Consider the following 22,249-nt stretch of genomic DNA (forward strand, 5'->3'; position numbering starts at 1 on the left):
AGCGCGGTGCCTGGACACGGCCACTGCCGCCCTGGCAGCTACGTGACTGTCATCGGCATTGCAGCTCAGGTCACCACCCTTTTGGGCACGGAAGGGAAGCAGGTCGTGCCCTGACCCGTGCAAACACACAGCCCCCAAAGGCCCTGCAGCTCATGTCGGTGTTCCACGCGCCCACTCCCAGCCCCTAAGGCCCATCCCCAGACTGGAAATCCCTTCTGTGCCTGCAGCCTCAGGCCTGACTGGGGACAGGGAGGAGGCAGGAGGGGGCCCCTGGTCACGGGACAGGAGAGCAGCCCAACCTGGAAGGAAACTCCTCTCTGCTGAGCCCTGGGGGAAATCCCACAACCCCATTCCCTCGCAGCCCCTCCCTCCCCAGCTCAGCCCCCAGCTCTGGGCTTCCCACGTCCCAGGTCCTATCTCCCCCTCCTCCAAGTCAGTCCATGCAGCCCAGCTCGGCTGCATCTTTTCCTGCCTAAACCAACCCCACCACCCCCAGAGGCCCCAGTCTCTCACCAAAAAGGTCCCGGAATCACCTAGAACTGCCTGTCCCTCCACAAATCAAAACCCTCCCATGGCTCCCCAGCACCAAAAACAAAAGGCCAAGAGTGTCCCTTTCTATCTCACCCACCTCTCTTTGAACGCCCACCAGACCCAGGCCACCCTAGTCCCTCCTCCAGCATAGAGCCACCTCCCCCCAGAGATGTTTTATCACCAGTTAAATCTAGAGTTACCATGACAACTCAGCAATTCCACTCGGAGGTACAGACCCAGGAGCCACGAAAATACACATCCATACAAGAACCTGGACACACATGTCCTGAGTGGCATTATTTCTAACAGCCAAAAAGTGGAAACACCCAAATGCCATTGACAGCGAATAGATAAACATGCGTCCATCCACCCACGGGCACGTGACTTGTCCATGAACAGGGGCGCGGCGCCCCACACGCTGCCCCGGGGACGGACCCCGAGCCCACGACGCTCAGGGAGGGAACCAGACACAGAAGGCCCCACGGCGTGTGAGTCCACGTGTGTGACACGTCCAGAGCAGGCTCCTCCACGGACGGGAAGGGGGCTCGTGGGGGCTGGGGGCTGGGGAGGGGATGGCGGTGATGGCTGATGGGGGCGGGGTGCCTTCGGGGTGATGGAATGTTCTGGAATTAGGTAGGGAATGATTGCACAGCTCTAAACACACTAAAAACCACTGAGTTGCACACTTTAAATGGGTAAATTGTGTGGTTTGTGAGCTCTTAATTTTTAAAATAAGAAAAAAAAATGGGTAAATGCTGGGAGCCCACGGGGCAGACTACACACCTGGCTCAGGGCTCACGTTTGACCACACCGCGCAGATGCAGCTCGCTTTCGGCGGCCACGATGGGCTGCCCGTTCTGCAGGTGGTAGTCGATCAGATGGCTGATACTCTCAAAGAGCACGTCCTTGGTCCGCACCTGCAGGGCCAGAGGCCTCAGCGTGAGCACCGCCAGGGGCTTGCTGGGGAGTCCTGCTGAATGGGAGTCTGCATGCCCAGGAGCCCTCCCTGTGGGTCTGACGCACGCCCAAGTCTGAGGACTGCTGGCTAAGAAGCTTCTAGAACTTCAACCATAGAATCAGACTCAGAATTCCAGAGTTAGGTAGGGACACGGGATCCGAAACCACAGGATTCTGGCGCCACAACTATGACGGGTGGAAAGGTGGCCCCAAAAAAGATGTGTCCATGTCCCCACTCCTGGAACCTATGGATGGCACTTTATTTGGAAAAAGGGTCTTTGCAGATGTGATTAAGTGAAGGGTGTTAGGATGAACTCGTTCTGGTGGCCCCAAAGCCAATGAATGGTGTCTTTACAAGAGTAAAATTTGGGCAAGGAGAGCAGGCAAGGCCACGACCAGAGGGATGTGTCAACAAGCCAGGGACACCAAGGGCCCCTGGCACCTCCAGGACCTGGGGGAGCCTGGACAGGATTCTCCCTCAGCAGGAGCCCGCCCTGCGACTCTTCCCTGTTTAAACCACTCCATCGGTGGCCATTTGGTAGGGCAGCCCTAGGAAACCTTGGGAACACCTAATGGAAAACAATCTGTTGCTTCTTAGAATGAGAAAATCTGAACATCACCACGTGCCGGACTGGATGCACCACAGACCGTGTAACCCTGCGACCCCGCTGTCAGGTATTCCGTGGGCAAAGCAGGCTCACGGGACACAAGCAGGCTCAGAAGGCACATTCCCGGGCCCTACGGCAAAACCGTCTATTTCTTTGGAACTGGGGTTGGGACCTGGGAGTCTGCACTTCATTCAAGTGTTTTGAGGAAATTCTGAACTTTCTGGAGCTTTAAGAGTTGCTGATCCTATCCGGTTGATCCACTTAGCAGAGAGGGATTAGGGTCCAGGAGGTTCCGACATTATAACCGAGGCCAGACACAGGGGGAACTGAGAACGGGCACCCAGAGCCTCGGCCCCGCCACGGGAGTGTGACCCATACAGAGTGACAGAGAGTGGATGGAGCTCCCCGGGAGCCGCGGTTCTGGGGCTCCGGATGGATGCAGTAAGAGCACCTGGTAAGACTCTAACACCCCTAAGCTCCTTCCCCTGGGAAATAACCTGCGAGCCCCAAGACCCCTGGACACTGGAAAATGCTTCATAAACATCCCAGAACTCCTCATAAATTGAAAAATGCTTTATAAACCCCAAAATGCTTTAGGAACCATAGAATACCAAAGCTCAAACTGACTCCGAGCAATGTTAAGATGCAGCACTATTTCATGTTCCACAAGGAGAGGGAGGGGAAAACCTCCCAGCAAAATAATCATGCAGTTCAGAGACAGAGTTAAAAAACATGCAGGCTTCAAAGGTCAAAATGCGAGAAAAGTGAGCATCCAGCAACTTGTAGACCCTAGAACTGCTTGTAAACTGAAACATGCTTTGCGAGCTTTTAAAATACACTAGAAAAGAAAAAACGTCATATCTATCACTCAAAGTCATCATTATTTGTAAGCTACACAGTGCTGATGGAGAAAAGTGCATCAAATATCGTGCTTTGTAAACCCTGAAAGGCCTTGAAATTGGAAAGTTTTGTAACCCCAAAACGCTGCATGGACTTTGGAACTCCTTTACAGAGCCTAAAATTCTTGTTAAAGTGGAAAATACTTTGTAATTCTAAATTACCTGGTAAACGGGAACAGAATCTGTAAACGTAAAGGGCTTTGTAATCCAGAAAATACTTCATTAAACCTAAAGGCTGCTGGGGTGGGCGCCCAGGGCCCTGTCCTCCCCACCCGNTAGCCTGCGGACCCGCCCCGCCCCACTCCGGCCCCGCCTCCAGCCCCTGGGCCCCACCTTACCACGCCCTCGGGGTCCACGAGCAGCAGGTGCTTGGGCTGCCCGGCGTGCATGCCCGTGAGAACGTACTGCCCGGGGTTGGTTACGCTGTCGCGCACCAGAAAGTCCCCGTCGGCTCGAAGCAGCTTCTCCGCCGCCCTTCGGCTCATCTGGCCATGGTACCAGGGCTCCTGCCGCAGCTGCTCCTCCGTGGGGGCGATGGGGGCCCGGCGGGTTGGGGGACTAGGCCACTGGTCCTCCAAGGGAAGGGGCGCTACCGCCGTTTCCGCCCCCACAGAGCATTCGTGCAGCTTGAGAGCGTCCTCGAAGGGTCCTGCAAGCGAGGACGAAGTGCAGGAGGCAGGAGCGGGCAGCTGCCTCCGCTGGAAAGGGAGGGGTCTGGGCTGGGAAGAGACAGCTCCAGGTGGTCGCCCCACCCTGGGGGACTGAGCCCACCGTTCATCCCTGGCTGTGTGCTGAGTGTGCACCGTGTGTGTGCTGGACGGGTGTGTTCACGTGTTCTGTGCACGGTGTGTGGTGCCGTCGGCTGCGTTCTAGGGTTACGCAGTATATTCTCTTGGATTTTTATGTATATGCAAGCAAAGCCCTTCTTTCTCTCCAATGTGTGCACATATTCTTTTTCTTGTCTTGTCACTCTGGCTTCCTTCCCAGCACTATGCCTCCTGTGTCACTGACGGCCTGACCACACTGGCCAGCCCCTGGTACAACATTGCATCTCGGTGGCAGGCAGCAGGCCTGCCTTTCTCCTGCAGACCCCCCTAGACGAGCTTCCGACAGTCTGCATTGGCTTTCTGAGGCTCCCGGCCAGCACCAGTGTGACACTGAACGGGTCACTCGCCCTCTCTGGCCCTGTCTCCTTGTTGGAAAATGGGACGTGGTGCAGCACAGTTCAGAACCCCAGACCTGACCCTGACCCTGGCACACCTGTGTTCTGTGCCCCACGCTCCTTCCACTTTCAGCTCCTAGGAATCCCTCCTGCCTGCCTCCTTCAGGGGTCCAGGTGTGGCTGACCCAGCCTCCAGCTAGCAGGACCCGCGACCAGGCCTGGCCAGTCAACATCTTCATTTCACCCTCCCCCCACTGACCCAGGCTGGACGAATCAGACCCAGACCCAGAATTTTCAATGGAAGCCTGGCTGGGGTTGCTGGGCCACTTGGTCACCCCAAGGGGACAGCCGGCCTCAGGAGCTCACACACTGGGGCACCGCCTCTCCCATCCGAGGATTGCCGTGAGGAGCCGGCAGGGGCCATAGCCTTTAGTCCGCTGACCGGTGCACAGTGAGTGCTCAATGGACATTAGCTCATGTCATATCAAATTCGGGGGGAGGGGGCTTGGCAGACTTTGTGAAGGAAGAAATTTCCAGCTGGCTTGGTTGGTTCTCGGGGATCTCCCACTAGGGAGGTATCCCAAGTAAGAGAAATGACCCTGCCTGGGCCAGGACGGAGCCAAGAGCCCCATGGTGCTTGTGGAAGAGGGTGGCACTGGTGTTGTGCATAGGCGATAAGGAGGGTTTTGGGACACAAGCCTCCTCCATTCGACCGAGTCCTCCCTCAGGCCAGGGTCTCCCAGAGGGAGGGAAGGAAAGGGCTCCCCCATCAGCGGTTCACTCCATCAGTATGTGGTTAGGCCTGCCTCATCAGCCCCCCCAAGGGTGCCTCCCCCATCAGGCTAGGATTCCCAGTGGAAGGGGTTGGGGCCCACTTCCTCAAACCATGGGGAGGGAGCTAAAATTCCCTCATCGGGGGGAGACCCAGAGGGAAAGAGCTAACCCTTCCCCGAGAGACTGAGAAGTCTCATAGAGAAGAGGGGCCTAAGCCTCTCCCCTCATACTAGCCCCTTTTTCAAGGTGTGAGCTAGGCCCTTCCCCCAGACTAGGGGCCCCTATAGAGAGGAAACTGGGTTACCCCCAAGAGACTGAAGAGTCCCAGGGAGGGGGGCCCCAGAGCCTCCCCTATCAGGCTAGGGAGTTCCCCCATCCCACCCTCACCAGCTTGCAAAGTCCCAAGGGAAAGAAGGCTGGGCTGCCCCCAGCGGACCACGGGCTGCTAGTGGCGTGGCCTCCCCCCTCAGGCTGGGCGGCCCCCACATACGCATGTCAAACAGATCCTTCTTGGGGCTGTCCTCCAGCTGCAGGGCCTCTGGGGTGTCCAGACCCTGTGTGTTGACATACAGGTGGTCCTCGTAGTCTCTGGGACCCTTGGCGTCGGCCTGCACGTAGCCATCCCCTGGTGGGCCTGGGGAGAGCAGGGGGTCAGTGGGGAGAGCCCAGGAGAGGGGAGCAGCAGGGACCCCACCTGGGAGCCCCACCCACACCTGTCGCCCTCCAGGAAGGCAGCTGTAGGCTGGCTTGTGCAGCAGCCTCTGGAGTGACCCCATAAACGTCCACCCAGGGGCTGCAGGGCATAGAGGGCCAGCCCCGGGGAGGGGCCGTGCCACCAGGCAGGACGGTGGCAGAAAGCCTCATGCTTATGTTAAATGCCCACATCCAAAAAACAATCTCGATGAAACTGTTCTCCCTGTAAGTATGTTATCCACATGACACATGGGTTACTTGATTCTGTTTCTGTTCTATTTTAGGATTTCCTTTCTTCTCCTCTTAATTGTGAGTGTGTGAAGCATTGCCATGGTTCAAAAGCCACAAAGATGGCAAAAGTCATCCTCGGAAGAATTTCTCACTTGGGTCCCTGTGGCGCCCCACTTGGATTCTGCCAGATCCTGACCAGTCCCCTGGCCTCGCCCACAGTGTCCTACCAGGTGCCAGGGGTTTGCTGGGCTGAGAGGCAAGAAACAGCATCTGCAGGACATTAGTTTCCATTTCTCATCTTTTTTTTTTTTAAAGATTTTATTTATTTATTCGACAGAGATAGAGACAGCCAGCGAGAGAGGGAACACAAGCAGGGGAGTGGGAGAGGAAGAAGCAGGCTCACAGCGGAAGAGCCTGATGTGGGGCTCGATCCCATAACGCCGGGATCACGCCCTGAGCTGAAGGCAGACGCTTAACCGCTGTGCCACCCAGGTGCCCCTCCATTTCTCATCTTTTGAACAAGGTTGAGCTTCTCTTCCCAGGTTCAAAGGGCATTCGTGTGCATTTTTCTCAGAACTGTCTATTCATTTCTATTTTTAAAAAAAGATTTTATTTACTTATTTGACAGAGAGACAGCGAGAGAGGGAACACAAGCAGGGGGAGTGGGAGAGGGAGAAGCAGGCTCCCTGCTAAGGAGGGAGCCCGATGTGGGACTCGATCCCAGGACCCCGGGATCATGACCTGAGCAGAAGGCAGACACTAATGACCGAGCCACCAGGGGCCCCTGTCTATTCATTTCCAAACATCACCATTTTTAATCCTTGGTAGAGAAATAATGATGTCAGTACACTGCGGGGCCATATCCAGCCCAAGGGCCCTACAGTTATGCCAACTACATCTTTCCCCTCGTGGACATGTGAACTCGCATGTCAGCTGCAGTGGCCCTCCGTGGACACAGCCAAGTCTGCTAACCTCTCTGTGCCCCAGCCTCTTCCTCTGTGAAATGGGGAGAGAAGAGTAGCTCCTTTACAAGTCAGGCTGAAGATTAAAACCTTAGAACAGGGGGCGCCTGGGTGGCACAGCAGTTAAGCGTCTGCCTTTGGCTCAGGGCGTGATCCCGGCGTTACGGGATCGAGCCCCACATCAGGCTCCTCCGCTATGAGCCTGCTTCTTCCTCTCCCATTCCCCCTGCTTGTGTTCCCTCTCTCGCTGGCTGTCTCTATCTCTGTCGAATAAATAAATAAAATCTTTAAAAAAAAAAAAAACACCTTAGAAGAGTATCTGGCAAAAGTTATGACTCAGGGGTGCCTGGGTGGCTCGGTCAGTGAAGCGTCTGCCTTCGGCTCAGGTCATGATCCCGGGGTCCTGGAATGGAGTCCCGCACCGGGCTCCCTGCTCAGCGGGGAGCCTGCTTCTCCCTCTGCCTGCCTCTCCCCCCACTTGTGCTCACTCTCTCTTTCTCTGAAATAAATAAATAAATAAATAAATAAATAAATATCTTTTTTTTTTAAGTTATGATTCAATATGAGTGCTGACAATGTGCCGGCCCCGGGTGGCTGATGTGGGCACAGGGGTCTCAGCCCAGGCTTCCCGGGCCACATGGAGGAGGCACAGATTCCCCAGCCTCTCACCGCCAGGGCCAGGGAAGAGGGAAGAAGCCGGGTTGTAGGAATCCAGAGAGAGAATTCCTGGCCATCGGAGCATGAATGGCCTGGTAGGCGCTCTCGGCTGGAAACCAGGGAAGGCATAACAAGGAGCACTGGCAGCTCCTGCAGAGGATGGGGCTGGGAGATGCTGGGGAGCCCTGGGAGTCGGGGTGACACAGGGCAGTCGGCCCGGGTACCAGGGCCGGATCTTAGCTGGGCACCTGTTGGGTACCCAACTACAAAAGTGGTCTTTAACCACCGTGCTGGCAGTCACGAAAATGCCCAGATTATTTGGGAAGATCTAAAAAAACCCCAAACCCAGCACAGATGTTCACGAGGCTGTGGGGGAACAGGCAGGTGCAGCAGGGCTGGTGGGCGAACAGCCTCACAGCCGCCGGTAGTGCGACGAACAGGCTCTGCTCGCAGCTGTGCCCCAGCTCGGCCTCCGCGGTATAGACACACGGCTGAAAGACCCTCCGTGCACAGCAAGAGGGGCGGGCAGGGAGCTCGCAGCCCTTCAGAAGGACCTCACTGCGAGCAAGGACCAGCACGCCTCCAGGGCCATCATCTCTGCTTCTTACCAATTCTGAAAGGAGACACAAATGTGCCGGGGGCGGGGGGGGGGTGCTCCCGGACCGCGAGCGGGGGCAGGTTACTCGTAATTATGTGTAACGGAGGAAGATGCTCATGGGCGGGAACTCAATCATTTTGTTAAAACAAAAGCCCACGGTACCTTGACGGGAGGGCAACAGCTATGTCAGAGCAAACACCTGGAGGTCCACCCACATGCCTATGAGTCAAGTAGAGGCAAAATAGAAAAGATCCTTCACAGGGTGATAGGGTCCAACGTGCAAACAAGAATGAGGATGTCTGCGCTCACGGACGCAGAACGAGCTCCAGGATGGACGGCGACCTGGAGAAAGCGAGGTGGACGTGTGCACAGCACGCCACCAGCTGCAAAAACGTGCAAAATGACACATGCGTTTGAATTGGCTTGAGGATACGTGGAAAATTCCGGGAAAATAATGAAAACTGGTAACTACTGACAGTGGCGGCCTGACTGGGGAGTGACAGGCAGACAGGGACAGGGGTGCCCCAGTGACTTCTCACTGGATGCCTTCTTATGCTCTGGCATTTTGAACCATGAGAATGCAGTATCTGTCCCCAAAACGCAATGAAACTAGTCTGTGCAGAATAAAAAGAAAGTGATGTTGTCAGATCTCCTGAGGGCATGGAAAGTGAGCCTGGTCTCACAGGCAAAAGGAAAAAGAGAGACAGTGTGGGGAGGGGTGGGGCACCCCCGAGTCCCCAGGGCACCTACCAGTACCTGACGGGCCCAGGTCCCATGGCAGGCTGCGCGTGTCCCTTTGAGCAGGAGATGCCCCCTGAAAAAGAGAGTAAGGGGTTCCCTGGCCATGTGCAAGCTGCCCTTTCCAGCCCAGCACCCAGTCTTCCCCAGCACCCCACTCTCCTGCATGGCTGGAGACATCAGTCAGAGGCAAAGGGAAGCCCCAGCCCCTGGCTCCGAAACGGCCCTCGTTCCCCCACCCACCTGCGCTGCAGCCTTCACTGCCCTCTCCTCTCCTTTCCTGCCCCCCTGCCACATGCTGTTCCCTCCACCTGGATGCCCTTCCCTGCACTGCTCTCCCAGGCAGCAGCTCTTCCCCGGCAGGGCCCAGCTCCAACACTGCTTCCTCCTGAAAGTCCCCTGACCACAGAGTCAGTCTCCCTGTCACATACTCCTGTCACTGCCCCGGGATGCCCATTTCATGGCCCTGATGAAACTGCTGATACAATGATTTACTCAGTGCCCGAGCTTGGAGTAGGGCCAGATGCTCTGTGCGGTTTGGGGAAGGAGGGAGGGGAAGGGGGAAGGCAGGCACAAGACCCTCCACCAGGATCAAGGAGAAGAGAAGCAGAAGGAAAGCTACAGTAAGGCCCAAGGAGTCAGCTCCTGGGGACAGCCCTGCCACCCCCCACCCCCGCCCATGAGGTCCACAGAGGCTGACCTGGCCGAGGGCTCCGAGGGTCCCGAGGGCACAGGGCTGAGTTAGGGTGAGCCTGGAGTCCACCAGCCCACCCAGGGGCGGCTCCTTCCCCGGGATGCTGTTGTAGTAATTGTGTTCCATTTCCTCCTCGTCCCCCCAGGCCGACTCCTCTGGCCTGGTCAGCCTGGGGACAGACAGCAAGCGGGAGCACAGGCAGGAACCCCAGTATTCGGGGGCAGAGAGAATGGGGGGCCCCCCAAGAGTGTGCCAAGGCCTTGTGGCTTGAGCTTTGCCAGGTGCGTGGGACAAGCCAGGCCTAGGGGACTCTGACCCTGGCTCCTCTCAGGCAGAGGGCAGGTGCCAGGAAGCGCTGGCCGCAGGGGGACGTGGTGCGCTTCCCAGTGCTTCTGCTAACAGCAGGTCCTCACGACAGCCGGTCCGCCCCCACAGGGAGACCAGGGAGAGAGCACACTGGCCGAGCTGCACCCAGAGTCGGGTGCCGCGGGGCTAGGGTGGGGTGCCCTCAGCATTGCACCGTCCTTGCCCTCTGGCCCCGCAATGGCACCTATGGCTCCTGAAAGCAAAACAGGGGAAGCAGCTGGCACCAAGGGCCCCCCACAGCCCGTGAGAGGTAGGGGTGGCTGCAGATGCCTCACGGGGGATGGACGCCGGTGTGTGTGCGTGTGTGTGTGTGTGTGTGTGTGTGAGAGAGAGACACGGAGGCCCAAACCCGCGGGGGAGGGGGCCCAGGCACGCGGTGAGGGGCAGTGCGGCGGACTCACGCGGCTGTCTGTCCCTGCAGACTCTGCCTGTTCCTTATCGTGCACATCCCTGCATTTCTAACACATCCGTGTACTCGTTACCTCATCTAGTGAATTCCTACCTAGTGTATGAAGCAGCTGGGCGCGGGGCCCCACAGATCTGGCCGCTGCCTGTGCGCGTGCGGCCCAGGAGCTAAGAATGGCTGCTTCTCTTTTAGGCCACAAAACTTTCAAATGATTCAGAGAACATCCAAAGAACAATATTTGGTGACATGGGAAAGTTACATGAAATTCAAAATTTAGCGTCTATAAATACAGATTTGCTGGCCGGCGGCCCGTTGATCCTTTTAAGCATCCCCCACGGCTGCTCTTGCCAACGGCTGAGACAGGTGGTCTGGCGCAAAGCCGAAAACACTGACTGTCTGGCCCTTTGCAGAAGTTTGGGCCACCCCCGCCCAGACGGGATGACAGCAGCCGCGGACGCCCCCGCCCCCCCCCACCCCAGGCCTCGCCTCGGCCAGGGCAGAGCAGGGTGTGTTCATCCGGGGTTTGCAGACGAGGGAATGGAGACCCGGCGGCCGTGAGTGCGCAGGGGCGCACAGAGGAAAGACGGGGCAAAGCGGAGCCGGCACCCAGGGCGGGGGCGGTGAGCACGGGGCCTGTGCCCCTGGCCCCGGTCAGGTGCCGCGCTATCTCCGGGAAGACGGGGCGAGCCGGGCCTGGTACCTCTCCGGCGGCACGACCACCCTGGGGGGGCTGTGCAGGTACTGCTTGAAGCGCAGCTCGAAGGCTTGGCCCACGGTGCTGATGACGCTCTGGGCGAGGCCCTCACAGCACTCCAGGATGTGGCAGGCTGCGGAGGGATTTCGGTACGTGGCGTCCGCGTGGCCTCGGCTGGCTGGCACAGCAGCGCAGGACCCCGCCCCCCACCCCCGGACCTCACCTCTCTGGTTGATGGGATCCTTGGCTACATAGGCCACGTAATCCGTCATGTCCTGCAGAGAGACGGCGGGGGAGGGATCAGCTGGACCCGCCTGGGCCAGCCCGGCCGGGATGCCGGCCTCCAGCTCCAGCTGTGCGGGGGACAGGAGCTCTCAGGGCTGCAGGGGACAGAGGGGACCAGAAATCCACCCCCAGCCCCTGGCCTTACCGTGTCACCACCCGACGCGAAGGAGATGGACTGCATGTGGTGGTTGGCAATGATCTGGCCGGAGAGAGATACGCGTGGTCACTGGGGCAGGCTGGGCTCGGTCACTAGGCCAGGGCCACAGGGAGGGGACCTGAAGCGCAGCTGGACGGGCAGCCCCCCAGGCTGACAGCCTCACACGTGCACACTTGTGGTGCCCAACACAGACAATGCGGCCACAGATGCAGACACTCACAGTTACACACAGACACACTTTTCTGCACAGATGCTCACACGGGGACAGGTCCGAGAACACAACCACTCCGCACACACTCAGACACACTCAAGCCCTCTTCACACCTTGACACATCACACTCGGGCCCACACAGCCACTCACACAGACACCTAGGGGTGGCACACTCGTCTGGCACACCCAGCACAGCCCTGCAGGCAGGGAGAGATACAGGTGGGACCTGCCGCTCCAGTCTCCACACCATCACCTGTGTGCACATTTGCATGCTCATCTACATGTTGGCTCATTTGCATGTTCACTTATACACGCATCCCTCATTTGCATGCTTGTCTTGTGTGCACATTTGCACACTCATTTCCACGTTCGTCTGTGTGCTCACTTGCCACCATCCCTTGCTGTCCTGAGTGCTCACGTTCCTCCATGACCCAGGGAGCAGCCGATGCCTCCCCAGGTCCTCCACAGATGCCCTGGCTTGGGCTCCCTCCTTTGCGCCCCCACAGCCACAGGTCACAGCACTTCCTGGGGTCACGGTGCTCTCTGGACAAATCCTAGAGCTGTGACTTCTCCAGCTCTGTCCCCCCACAGGGGGACCTCTGCCTGGGATGTCCTCTTCTTACCTCCCCCTCCGAGCTAGCATCGCTGCCTCCAGGAAGCCCTCCATGATGCCCCTGCTAGGTCACAGTGTCTGCTGCATACCTACAACACCCCTTGCCTGGCCCCACGTCCTTTTTGGAATTTGTAATTATTCTCTTATTTTGCTGGTTTGTTTCCATCAGAAGATTTCAAGACAGGGCTCTCCCCCCAGGCACTGCAGACACCGGGTCTGGGTCAATCTCTGCAGGGGCGTCGTGGGGTCCAGCAGCTTCGCCGACCCAGCCCCTCATGCGGACCGTGGCTGCCACGAGGGCAGCTCAGCTCCTGGCTCGGGGTGGGGTGTCAGCACACCTCCAGGTGAGCATGTCCACACACAGACCTGCCCTGCGTGGGCTGGAGATGCGGTGACGACACTCACCTGGCGTGTGGCGGGCACGGAGAGGTTGAGGCCGTCCGTGGAGATGCTCACAGCAATACTCATGCCGGCGAACCGCAAGTTGCTCTTGCCCAGGACGGAGGCCAGCGCTTTGTTGGGGGCCTGGGGACGGGGCAGAGGGCAGTGCCGGGCCCGCGGGCCTGGGAGCCTGGGCACCGGGGCAGGAGGGGCTGCAGAGGGGCTCCGGCCGGGCAGCGTCCAAGGATGGCCACGGCGGTCCCCACGGCTCCAACCACGCCCACCAGCACCACTCGGGGACCACAAGCCCCTCACCCACCTTCCTCTTCCAGGAGCCCCGGACGCCGGGCACCGCCTCATGGAGCCGGTTGATGGCTTCCCTGTGTGGGGGAGGGAGGGGGGGTTTCATGAGCTTCGAGGTCGTGTGCTGGGGAGGAGGCAGGAGCTCAGAGAGTGTGGGGCTCACAGGAGGGAGGGAAGCTGGGCTGTCTGGAAAGAGGAGGAAGGGACAGAGCCACGGACCAGGGGCTATCCGCCCCCACCCCATTTGTACCTGCAGATACCCCCCCACACCGCCCTTGGCTCTGGCCCTCTGCGCCTCCTTCTCAGTGACAATGCATCTCTGGGCCACGGCCCAACCACAAACCACAGGAGTCAGATTCAGGGGCACCAGCATAGCCCCTGGGCATGGACCCCAAGTTCCGTGTGGCCACAGGCCAGCCAAGATCCCCATCTGTGGCATGAGAGGGTGACCTCTGCTCTGGGCTCCCCCAGACAGTAAGGAACAGACCACTGTGAAACTGCTAATCCCCCGGGGAGTCTAGAACTTCACGGGACCCTGAAGGTCAGACCATATTGGGCCCCCAAAAATGCCGGAGACACGAGAAGGAGCTAGTCCCTCACATCCAGCTGGCGGGAAGGCAAAACAGTGCCACACCGGGGAAATGGCCCAGCAGCTCTTCAAACAGCGAGACGTGGGGTCAGCACACAGCCCAGCACCCCCTCCCACCTCCCAGGAACACGCCCAGGAGAAACGAAAACACGTCCACGCAAGACCTGTTCACAGAAGCACAAGTCATAATAATCGCCAACAGGTGGAAGCCAGCCAAGGGTCCACTGACCCGTGAACAGACACACACACGTGTCCCCCACACACGGGCATGTGATCGGCCACGAGTAGGAGAGAGGCGCCCACCCGCACTGCCCCGGGGACGGACCCCGAGCCCACGACGCTCAGGGAGGGAACCAGACACAGAAGGCCCCACGGCGTGTGAGTCCACGTGTGTGACACGTCCAGAGCAGGCTCCTCCACGGACGGGAAGGGGGCTCACGGGGGCCGGGGGCTGGGAAGGGGACAGGGAGTGATGGCTAATGGGGATGGGATTTCCTTTTGGGCTGATGGAATGTGCTGGAATTAGGGAGGGAGTGGTTGCACAACTCTGTGAAGAAACCAAACACATCGAATTGTGCACTTTAAGTGGGTGAACTGTTTGGTATGTGAATTACATCTCAGTAGAGTGTCGTTATGTCTAGTGAATGGACTAACTCAGTTTTCACGTGCTAAAAGGTGTCGCTTCCTTCTGTCTAAGCCCTGGTTGTACCATGCCTCTTCGTGAGGGCTCCTGGCAGCTCAGAGCATCACGAGATCAATTTGCTTTCTCTGCGCCAGCAAAAGCAGGGAGGACACCAGAGATGCCATCCCTATCCTGGACGGGCTCCCAGCCCCTTCCAGCCCTGACCTGAGTCCTAACCGGGAGCCCACCAGCGCCCGCGGGTCCCACGGCCTCCTGAGGCATCTCCCAGCACCCCTGCAGGGGACCAGGTGTCTTCTTCCCTTAACAGACAGAACCCAGGGTCTGGGGAGCAGGGGCAGCTGGAGGGCAGGACAGAGCTGGGACTCAGAACCCTGTGCCCCCCCACAGCCATTCTAAGTCCACGCCACACTGTTCCCCAAGCTGTACGGCAGGAGGGAAGGCCACTGCACCTGTCATCCTGGATCCCCAGCACAAACTGTCTGAGCCTGCCGGCACCACCTCTCCAGACCCTCACATCTGCCCTCCCCCAGCTTCCCCAAGCCCTGGCCCCCGGCCCCCAGCCCCACAGCAGCCAGTCTCAAAAGCTCACCTGGTCACCTGGGTGCGGGTGTTAAAATCCAGAGAGCGCATGGAGCGGAGGACTTCGATGCAGCCCATGTACTAAGGGAAGGGAGAGCAAGCGGTTAGCAGGCAGGCCCCAAGCACCAGCCCAGAAGAGCCCGAGTCGGGATACACGTGAACCCAAGCCCTTCCTCCAGCAAGTGATTCACTCTCTTCTCTTGCCCCCACTGGGCTGAAGCCCTGTCCCCTGTGCTTGGCAACATCCAGCCTTGCTGCCCCAGGGCCTTTGCACTTGCTGTGTCCCTGCTGCTCCCTTTCCCTATCAACCCGCAGACTGGTTCCTTTCCCATCTGGAGGCTCAGCGTCACCTCCTCAGAGCCGCCTTCCCTGACGCCAAGCGAGTGTTTTCCTGGAAGCTGGTTGATCCCTGCAGGCTCTGTCTGCTGTTGGCTCGCGCTTTCTGTTCCACTAGAGCGTGAAGAGTGCCAGGAGGACCAGGACGGTGATGCCCTTGCTCACTGCTGTGGCCCCGAAGCCCAGCACAGGGCCTGCAGGCAGACAGGCAGGGAACCACCTGGCCCACAAAACCCAATGCACTGACTATCTGACCCTTTCCAGGAAAAGTGCGCCAGCTCCTGCCTAGGCCGCCATCCCCACAGAAAGGTGCTGTAGGTGCTGTAGACGAAACTGAGGGACAGCAGAGGTGGCAACAGGTCAGAGCTCCAGGCCGCTTTGACTGCTGCCAGGGCAGGGAGCAGGGAGCAGCCCCGGGCCGGAAGCCTCGCTCCAGCTGGCGTCCGTGTGCGGGGGTGGCTGGCGCCGACAGCCTCGTGACGGCACCTCTCCTGCACACACTTGGAACGTGCGTGTGCAACGTCCAGAACAGGCAAATCCAGACACAGAGAGGCGGCTGGCAGGTGCCAGCAGCTGGGGGAGGAGAGGGGATGGCGGCTATTGGGAACGCGTCTTTTCTGGGACGATGGAATGTTCTGGAACTAGATAGTGGTGATGGTCGCACGACCTTCTGAATGCACTAAATACCACTAAGTTCTATGGACACTTTAAAATACGTAATGGTTGGGGCGCCGGGCCGGCTCGGTCGGTGGAACACGCGACTCTTGATCTCAGGGTCACGAGCTCAAGCCCCATGTTGGGCCTAGACCTTACCTAAAAAAAAAACAGAATGGAGTAGGATAGGATAGGATAGGATAGATAAAATAAATAAAATAAAGTAAAATGGCTAATAGTTAACTTTGTCGTAGATGTTACCTCGCTTTTTGAAAAACCATAGACACACACGCACTTTGACCTTGAAAGTCCACTTTTAGGACTTTGCCCCACAGATGCACCAGCCCTGGAGCTGCTGGTGTGCACCCAAGTTGCCGTGCGGGGTGGCCCACGTCCCGTCCTCCCCACAAGGCTCTGAGCCTGCAGGACCAGAAAGGGAACAGTGGGCAGGTGTTTGCTGCCCCAAACAGCCCCAGCGGGTCAGCGCCCGCTCACCCCCTTTGCCCCCAAGCTCCCTCTCGTGCTGGCCCCAGGGGCTGGCTCCCTACACTGGGCCCTCCTCTGTGAGTCCTGCCCCCCCGCCCCCGTCTCCCCTCAGGTGCACCTTTTGCACACACCCTCCCTTCCCACCAGGACCTGCAGCACTGAACAAATAAGCAAGAAATTAGAGACACCCTAAAACTCAACTCATCCAGTCGTGTGAGATTGAATACACGACCCAGTTCAATTCCAATTGCCCCTAAACAATGAATATTGTCTTAGTATAAGTATGTCCCAAATAGTGCATGGGACATACTTATACCAAAAATTATTGGTGTTCATTGGAACTTTTCATTTAACTGTGTACCCTGTCTTTTTGCTAAATACAAGCAAATCATGGTTCTTGGAATGGAAGAGTATGCATTCGTAAAAAAGACAATTGTTTTTATGTATTTGTATGAGATTATCTCCAAGCTCTATCATTAAGTAGCAAAAACATGGTTGCAAGTCATTCCTCCCCCCATCCAAGCCCTTGAGTTGGCCACGGGACTTTGCTTGGGCCAATGGGATGTCAACAAAGGTGACACAGTTAAGGTCTAAAGGACACTTGTGCCCTGCGGCTTGTCCCCTCACTGGTCTCAGGTCCCTGCGACCCTGCCAGGCCAGCCTGCTCTATGAGGACAGAAACATGGCCCATCCCCATTATCCCAGCTGACACTGGCCAATGGCCATGTGAAAAAAGAGACCGTTCAGCCCCAGCTGACCCCCAGAGCCAAAAGAAATAATAAACGTTTGTTGTCCTGCACCAGATTGTGGGATGATTTGTACATGGTGACTCCTAACTGAGATAGTGACCAAAGGGAGAGTAGAAGCAAGCCAAGCAAAGACCCAGGCAAAGGGAATGGCAAGTACAAGGCCCAGCAGTGAGAACAAGCATGAAGAGGCCACAGACTAACTCCAGTATACCCAGAGCAGAGAATCAAGGAGCAAAGAAAGATGACAGGGCACAGGCAAGGAGACTGCAGGGTCCTAGGGCTGTGATGAGGGGCTGGGTTTCATGCTGGGTAAACTGGGGAGCCATGGGAGACTTTTAAGTAAGGGAGTGAACAGATCTGTCTCAGCTCTTGAACGGATGAATGATGGATGGATGGATGGATGGATGGATGGATGGATGGATGGATGCATAGATGGATGCATGGATGGATAATGGATGGATGGATGGATGGATGGATGGATCGACCATGGATGGGTGACTAATGGATGGATAGATGATTAATGGATGGATAAGAGAGATGGACCGATGGATAGAAGGATGGACCATGAATGGATGGATGAACAGGTAGATGGATGGGTGGACAAATGGATAATGGATGGATGGATGAGCAGGTGACAGATGGACAGATTGATGGGTAGGTGGACAAATGGATGATGGATGGATGAATGACAGATGAATAGATGGATGATGGATGGACGGATGAACAGGTGATGGATGGACGGATGGATGGATGGGTGGACAAATGGATGATGGTGGACGGATGGACAGATGGATGGGTGGACAAATGGATGATGGTGGACGGATGGACAGATGGATGGGTGGACAAATGGATGATGGACAGATGGATGATGGATGGATGGACGGATGAACAGGTGATGGGTGGACAGATGAATGGATGGGTGGATAGATACAAAGATAGATGATAGATGGATAGATACATAAATGGATGGATGGACGGAAGGATAGGTGGATGGATGGAGAGATGGACAGATGGATGGGCAGGCCTCCATGCCAGACATTCGTTAGACATGTGGGATCTCAAAGGGAATTTGCTGTGGTCCCTGCTCCCAGGAGTGGACTTTCTCACTGAAAGGACAGCTTTGGTGGGACGCTGGCTGCCCAACAGCTGTCTTCCGTCTAGCTGAGCACACATCTGTGGAGTGGGTGTCGGTGTTCTAGGCCCAGGGTGAGGAGTTCTGATTCCCATACCACCCCCAGCCTCACCCTACTCAATGTCCAGTCCTTTCTAACCATGCAGCCGGAATCCTCAGTGAGCCCCCAGCCCCTGCTTGGACAAAGGGTGGGGTGCACAACTTAACCACGCTGGAGAGATGGGAGCTCACACAAGAGGGGATGCAATGGGGCCACCCCAGAGGGCTGGGAGCAGGGACCGCAAACTCAGGTGCCAACGGGGCAAGGCAGGGGAGGCTAGCAGATGGCCAGGGTGAGCTCCCACACACTGACAGCCCCTACTGACCACGTAAGCATACTGCACACATTACCTCCTCTTAATGCACCAACCCACATCCCCACGCCAGACTGACAATTATCACCTCTCAGGAAACACAGGTCCAAGGAGGTTCAATAAGAGACACAAGCTTGTAGGTGGCAGATGCAGGATTTGAACCCATGCCCTCAGGTTCTGGAGTCCAACCACTGCACGACCAGAAATGGGGGTGGGGGGCATACACTGCATATTCCAAGCCAGAGGGGCCCACTGCTGCCAGACACCTGATTTTTTTAAAAAAGACACCAGAAATCCAGGGCTTTTGTGCGAAACCTCCTAATTTGTAAATATTGACTAGAAATTGAATTTTTACTTTTAAACAGACGGCGGGGGAAAAAGCTCAGAGGTCCGATTCAGCCTTGGGTCTGCCAGAGGGATGCACAACCCACTGGACACCAGCCGTGGTGGGTTGGATGCTGCCTCGCTGAAGGGTTTGTCCACCTGCTCACCCCCAGAGCCTGTGGACAGGCCCTAAATCCAAGACGGGTATCCCAGTAGGACGCAGGTGGAGCTCAGAGTGACCGATCAGCAGAGGGCTGCCGGCACCTCCAGGACCTGGGGGAGCCTGGACATGACCCTCCCTCAGCAGGAGCCCTCCCCGAGACACCTGCATCTCGGACCTGCAGCCTCCGGGAGCCGGGGAAGACAACTCTGCCATTGATTTAAGCTGTCCAGTGTGTGGGGATTTGTTACAGCCGCCCCAGGACACTAATACAGAAGGTCAGGAGGAGACCCCAAATGGCTCTGTATCCCACCTTTGCACACGCAGAAACGGAGGCAGCCCAGAGCCCACCCTAGAATGCTACAGGGAAGGAGCTGATGAACCCGTGGGGAAACTGAGGCCTGGAGAGGGGAAGAATGGAGCCAAGTTCCCACACGAGCCAGGCCGGAGATCCAATGAGCGCTCAGCTCTCTGCACTCCCAGCGCGGGATACCCTCCACCACCTACCGACCTCCTTACGTTGTGCCCTATGGCCCAGACTCTTATCTGCTCAACATTTTATTTCAGGTAGTCTCCACTTATGAACATAACTGGGTTTATTTTTTAAGGAGATGGAAGGAAATGACTCAAGTCTTCATCAATAGATGATCAGACCACATAATGGGTTCCCCACACGCGGGAGCGTCCCTCGGCCGTGAGCAGGAGGGCGGCGCACACCCGTGCTGCCCATGGACGGACCCCGAGCCCCCGACGCTCAGGGAGGGAACCAGACACAGAGGGCCCCACGGTGTGTGAGTCCACATGTGTGACACGTCCAGAACAGGCTCCTCCACGGACGGGAAGGGGGCTCGTGGAGGCGGGGGATGGGGGGTAGAGGGCTGAGGATGACGGGGACGGGGCTTCTTTTTGGGGGAGATGGAACGCTCTGGGATTAGATCACGGTGAGGGTTTCACAACATTGCAAATATACTAAAAACGCCTGAACTGTACAATTTAGATGGGAAAATTTTATGGTATTAAATTCTATCTTAATTTTTTTAATCTGTTTGAGGAAAAGAGGAAGCTGCCTATCGCATCCATGAGCCTGTGGTTGGAGGCCTAATGGTTTTCCTCATGAGACTACACGTGCTGCGATCATCATGGGACGTGTCCGTCCAATCTCTGCTAAGACAAGTCAGTGGAAGTCTGCTGGGAACCCCGATGTTTGCACAGCCTCTCAGTCTCCCTTCCCAGAGAAGTTCCAGAGCAGACAGCAGTCTATGGGAAGCAGGGGGGAGGCAGGAACGCTGCAGGCACCTGGCGGGGGGCACGCGCACAGCGAGGTCTGCAGAGGCCGCACTCCTGGTGAGCAAAACCGCGTCCTGCCATGAACGTGAGACTTTCGTACACGCTTTACATTTGTTATCCCTCAATTCTGAAGGTCTGACCCAAAATTAAAAAGTATCTCCCCACAGAGACTTGCTACCTATAAAGGGAACAAACGTCACCCTGGCCAGCCTGTGGGTCTCCTCAATCGGGACCGCTGACGGCAACGGGACTTGACACCCTCTTGGTTCTAGAGACTAAAGGTCCAAAACCAGGGTGTGGGCGCAGGCGCTGAAGGCTCCAGGGCAAGGCCCTCCCTCGAGTCCTCCAGCGGGACGGTGGTGGCCCGAAGACCTCGCAGGCACACACTCGTCTCCACCTCTGTCGTCACGGGCCTTCTCCTGTGCATCTGTGTCCACATTTCTCTCTCTCTCTTTTTTTTTAAGATTTCATTTATTTATTTGACAGAGAGAGAGACAGCCAGCGAGAGAGGGAACACAAGCAGGGGGAGTGGGAGAGGAAGAAGCAGGCTCCCAGTGGAGGAGCCTGATGTGGGGCTCGATCCCATAACGCCGGGATCACGCCCTGAGCCGAAGGCAGACGCTTAACCACTGTGCCACCCAGGCGCCCCAACACATTTCTCTCTTTTTAGGAGGACACCAGTCCTGTTAGATTTGCATAATCTGAGGCGCCTGGAGGGCTCCATTGGCAAAGCATCCGACTCTTGATTTCGGCTCAGGTGATGATCTCAGGGTCGTGGGGTGGAGTCCTGCTTCTGGCTCCACGCTCAGCGGGAAATCTGCTGGAGACTCTCTCCCTCTCCCTCTGCCTCTCCCCCTGCTTTCTCTGTCTCTAAAATAACAGATTTACAGCCCATCCTAACCTAGGGTGGCCTCATTGTCACCAGATTACATCTGCAAAGACCCTATTTCCAAATAAAGTCACATTCTGAGGTTCCAGTAGACATGAATTTGGGGGAACACCATTCTTACCAATACAGCAAGTGACCCAAGTTTCCGGAACCTGTATCAGGCCTGGCATCCATCCCCGCCTCTCGCTTTGCTGAACGGGGAAGACAGCCTGCCCAGAATGCACAACCTGAACCCAATCGTGAGCTAACACCAGTCACACACACGCCAGGAGACAGCTACAAGAGCACAGCACACGCTCTCCCGAGAGCGGGGTGCCCCGCTCTTAGCACCGGGAGTCTCACATTGATGCCAACGGTCCCAGGTCCCCAGGGACTTCAGAGCAACCTGCCGGGCACTCGTGTATGTGGGAAGCCCTGTATGATCACCATGCCCCCGGTCTAACTCATTTCCCCCATAACACGGGGCAGTGGGGCAATTTCTGTTGACTTTCTAACTGTCGTAGAGTGCACGAGATTCACCACTGTAACCCTCGCACGAGGCACGCTCACCCCATCCTGCAGCCACCCCCGCCCCGTCTCCAGAACGTTCCGTCTCCCCACACAGAGACGCTGTCCCCAGGAAGCACGGACTCCCCAGCCCTGGCTCCCACCAGCTCCTCTCTGTCTGTGTGGACGGGACTCCTCTGGGGACCCCCTGGGAGTGGGGTCCTGCGGGATGTGTCCTTCTGGGTCTGGCTCTCGCTGAACCCGGTGTCCTCAGGGTCCGTCCACGTCGTGGCCGGTGTCAGGGTCCCTTCCGTTCTAGGGCCAGGTCGTGTCCAGCGCGTGGACGGACCCTGCCGTGTGTCCTTCCTCTGCAGGTGGACACCTGGGATGCCTCCCCCCACCCCCATCTTAGCCACTGTGACTCCTGCTGCTGTGAGCACGGGGCTGTGGGTGCCTGTTGGAGTCCCTGCTTCTCCTTCTTTGGAATATGCACCCAGGCGTGGATGACTGGATCACAGGGCGAGTCTGTCTAACTTTTCGGGACGATCTTCACACACACTGACTTCAGTGACACTCTCGTGCATACCGACAGGAGACTTCATCCCGTGAGCTCAGACGTTACCGGGAGCTGTGCGCTAGGTCGGAATCTCACGTTGCCTACG

The 22,249-nt window shown here is 57.2% G+C and overlaps 1 protein-coding gene across 1 annotated transcript in view; it reads right to left on the reverse strand.

The window, feature by feature from the left end:
* The window catches only part of SHC2 (SHC adaptor protein 2), a 29,870-nt gene that overhangs the window by 595 nt on the left and 7,026 nt on the right, over positions 1-22,249 (reverse strand). The window contains 11 exon segments of the mRNA XM_034657328.1: positions 1,315-1,448; positions 3,334-3,644; positions 5,422-5,565; positions 8,823-8,886; positions 9,511-9,673; positions 10,977-11,103; positions 11,194-11,245; positions 11,401-11,454; positions 12,642-12,761; positions 12,937-12,997; positions 14,742-14,812. Coding sequence (XP_034513219.1) covers positions 1,320-1,448; positions 3,334-3,644; positions 5,422-5,565; positions 8,823-8,886; positions 9,511-9,673; positions 10,977-11,103; positions 11,194-11,245; positions 11,401-11,454; positions 12,642-12,761; positions 12,937-12,997; positions 14,742-14,812 — 1,296 coding nt within the window. The 3' untranslated portion in view covers positions 1,315-1,319.

Source organism: Ailuropoda melanoleuca, chromosome 4 (genome assembly GCF_002007445.2).
Source record: "Ailuropoda melanoleuca isolate Jingjing chromosome 4, ASM200744v2, whole genome shotgun sequence".
NCBI lineage: Eukaryota > Metazoa > Chordata > Mammalia > Carnivora > Ursidae > Ailuropoda > Ailuropoda melanoleuca.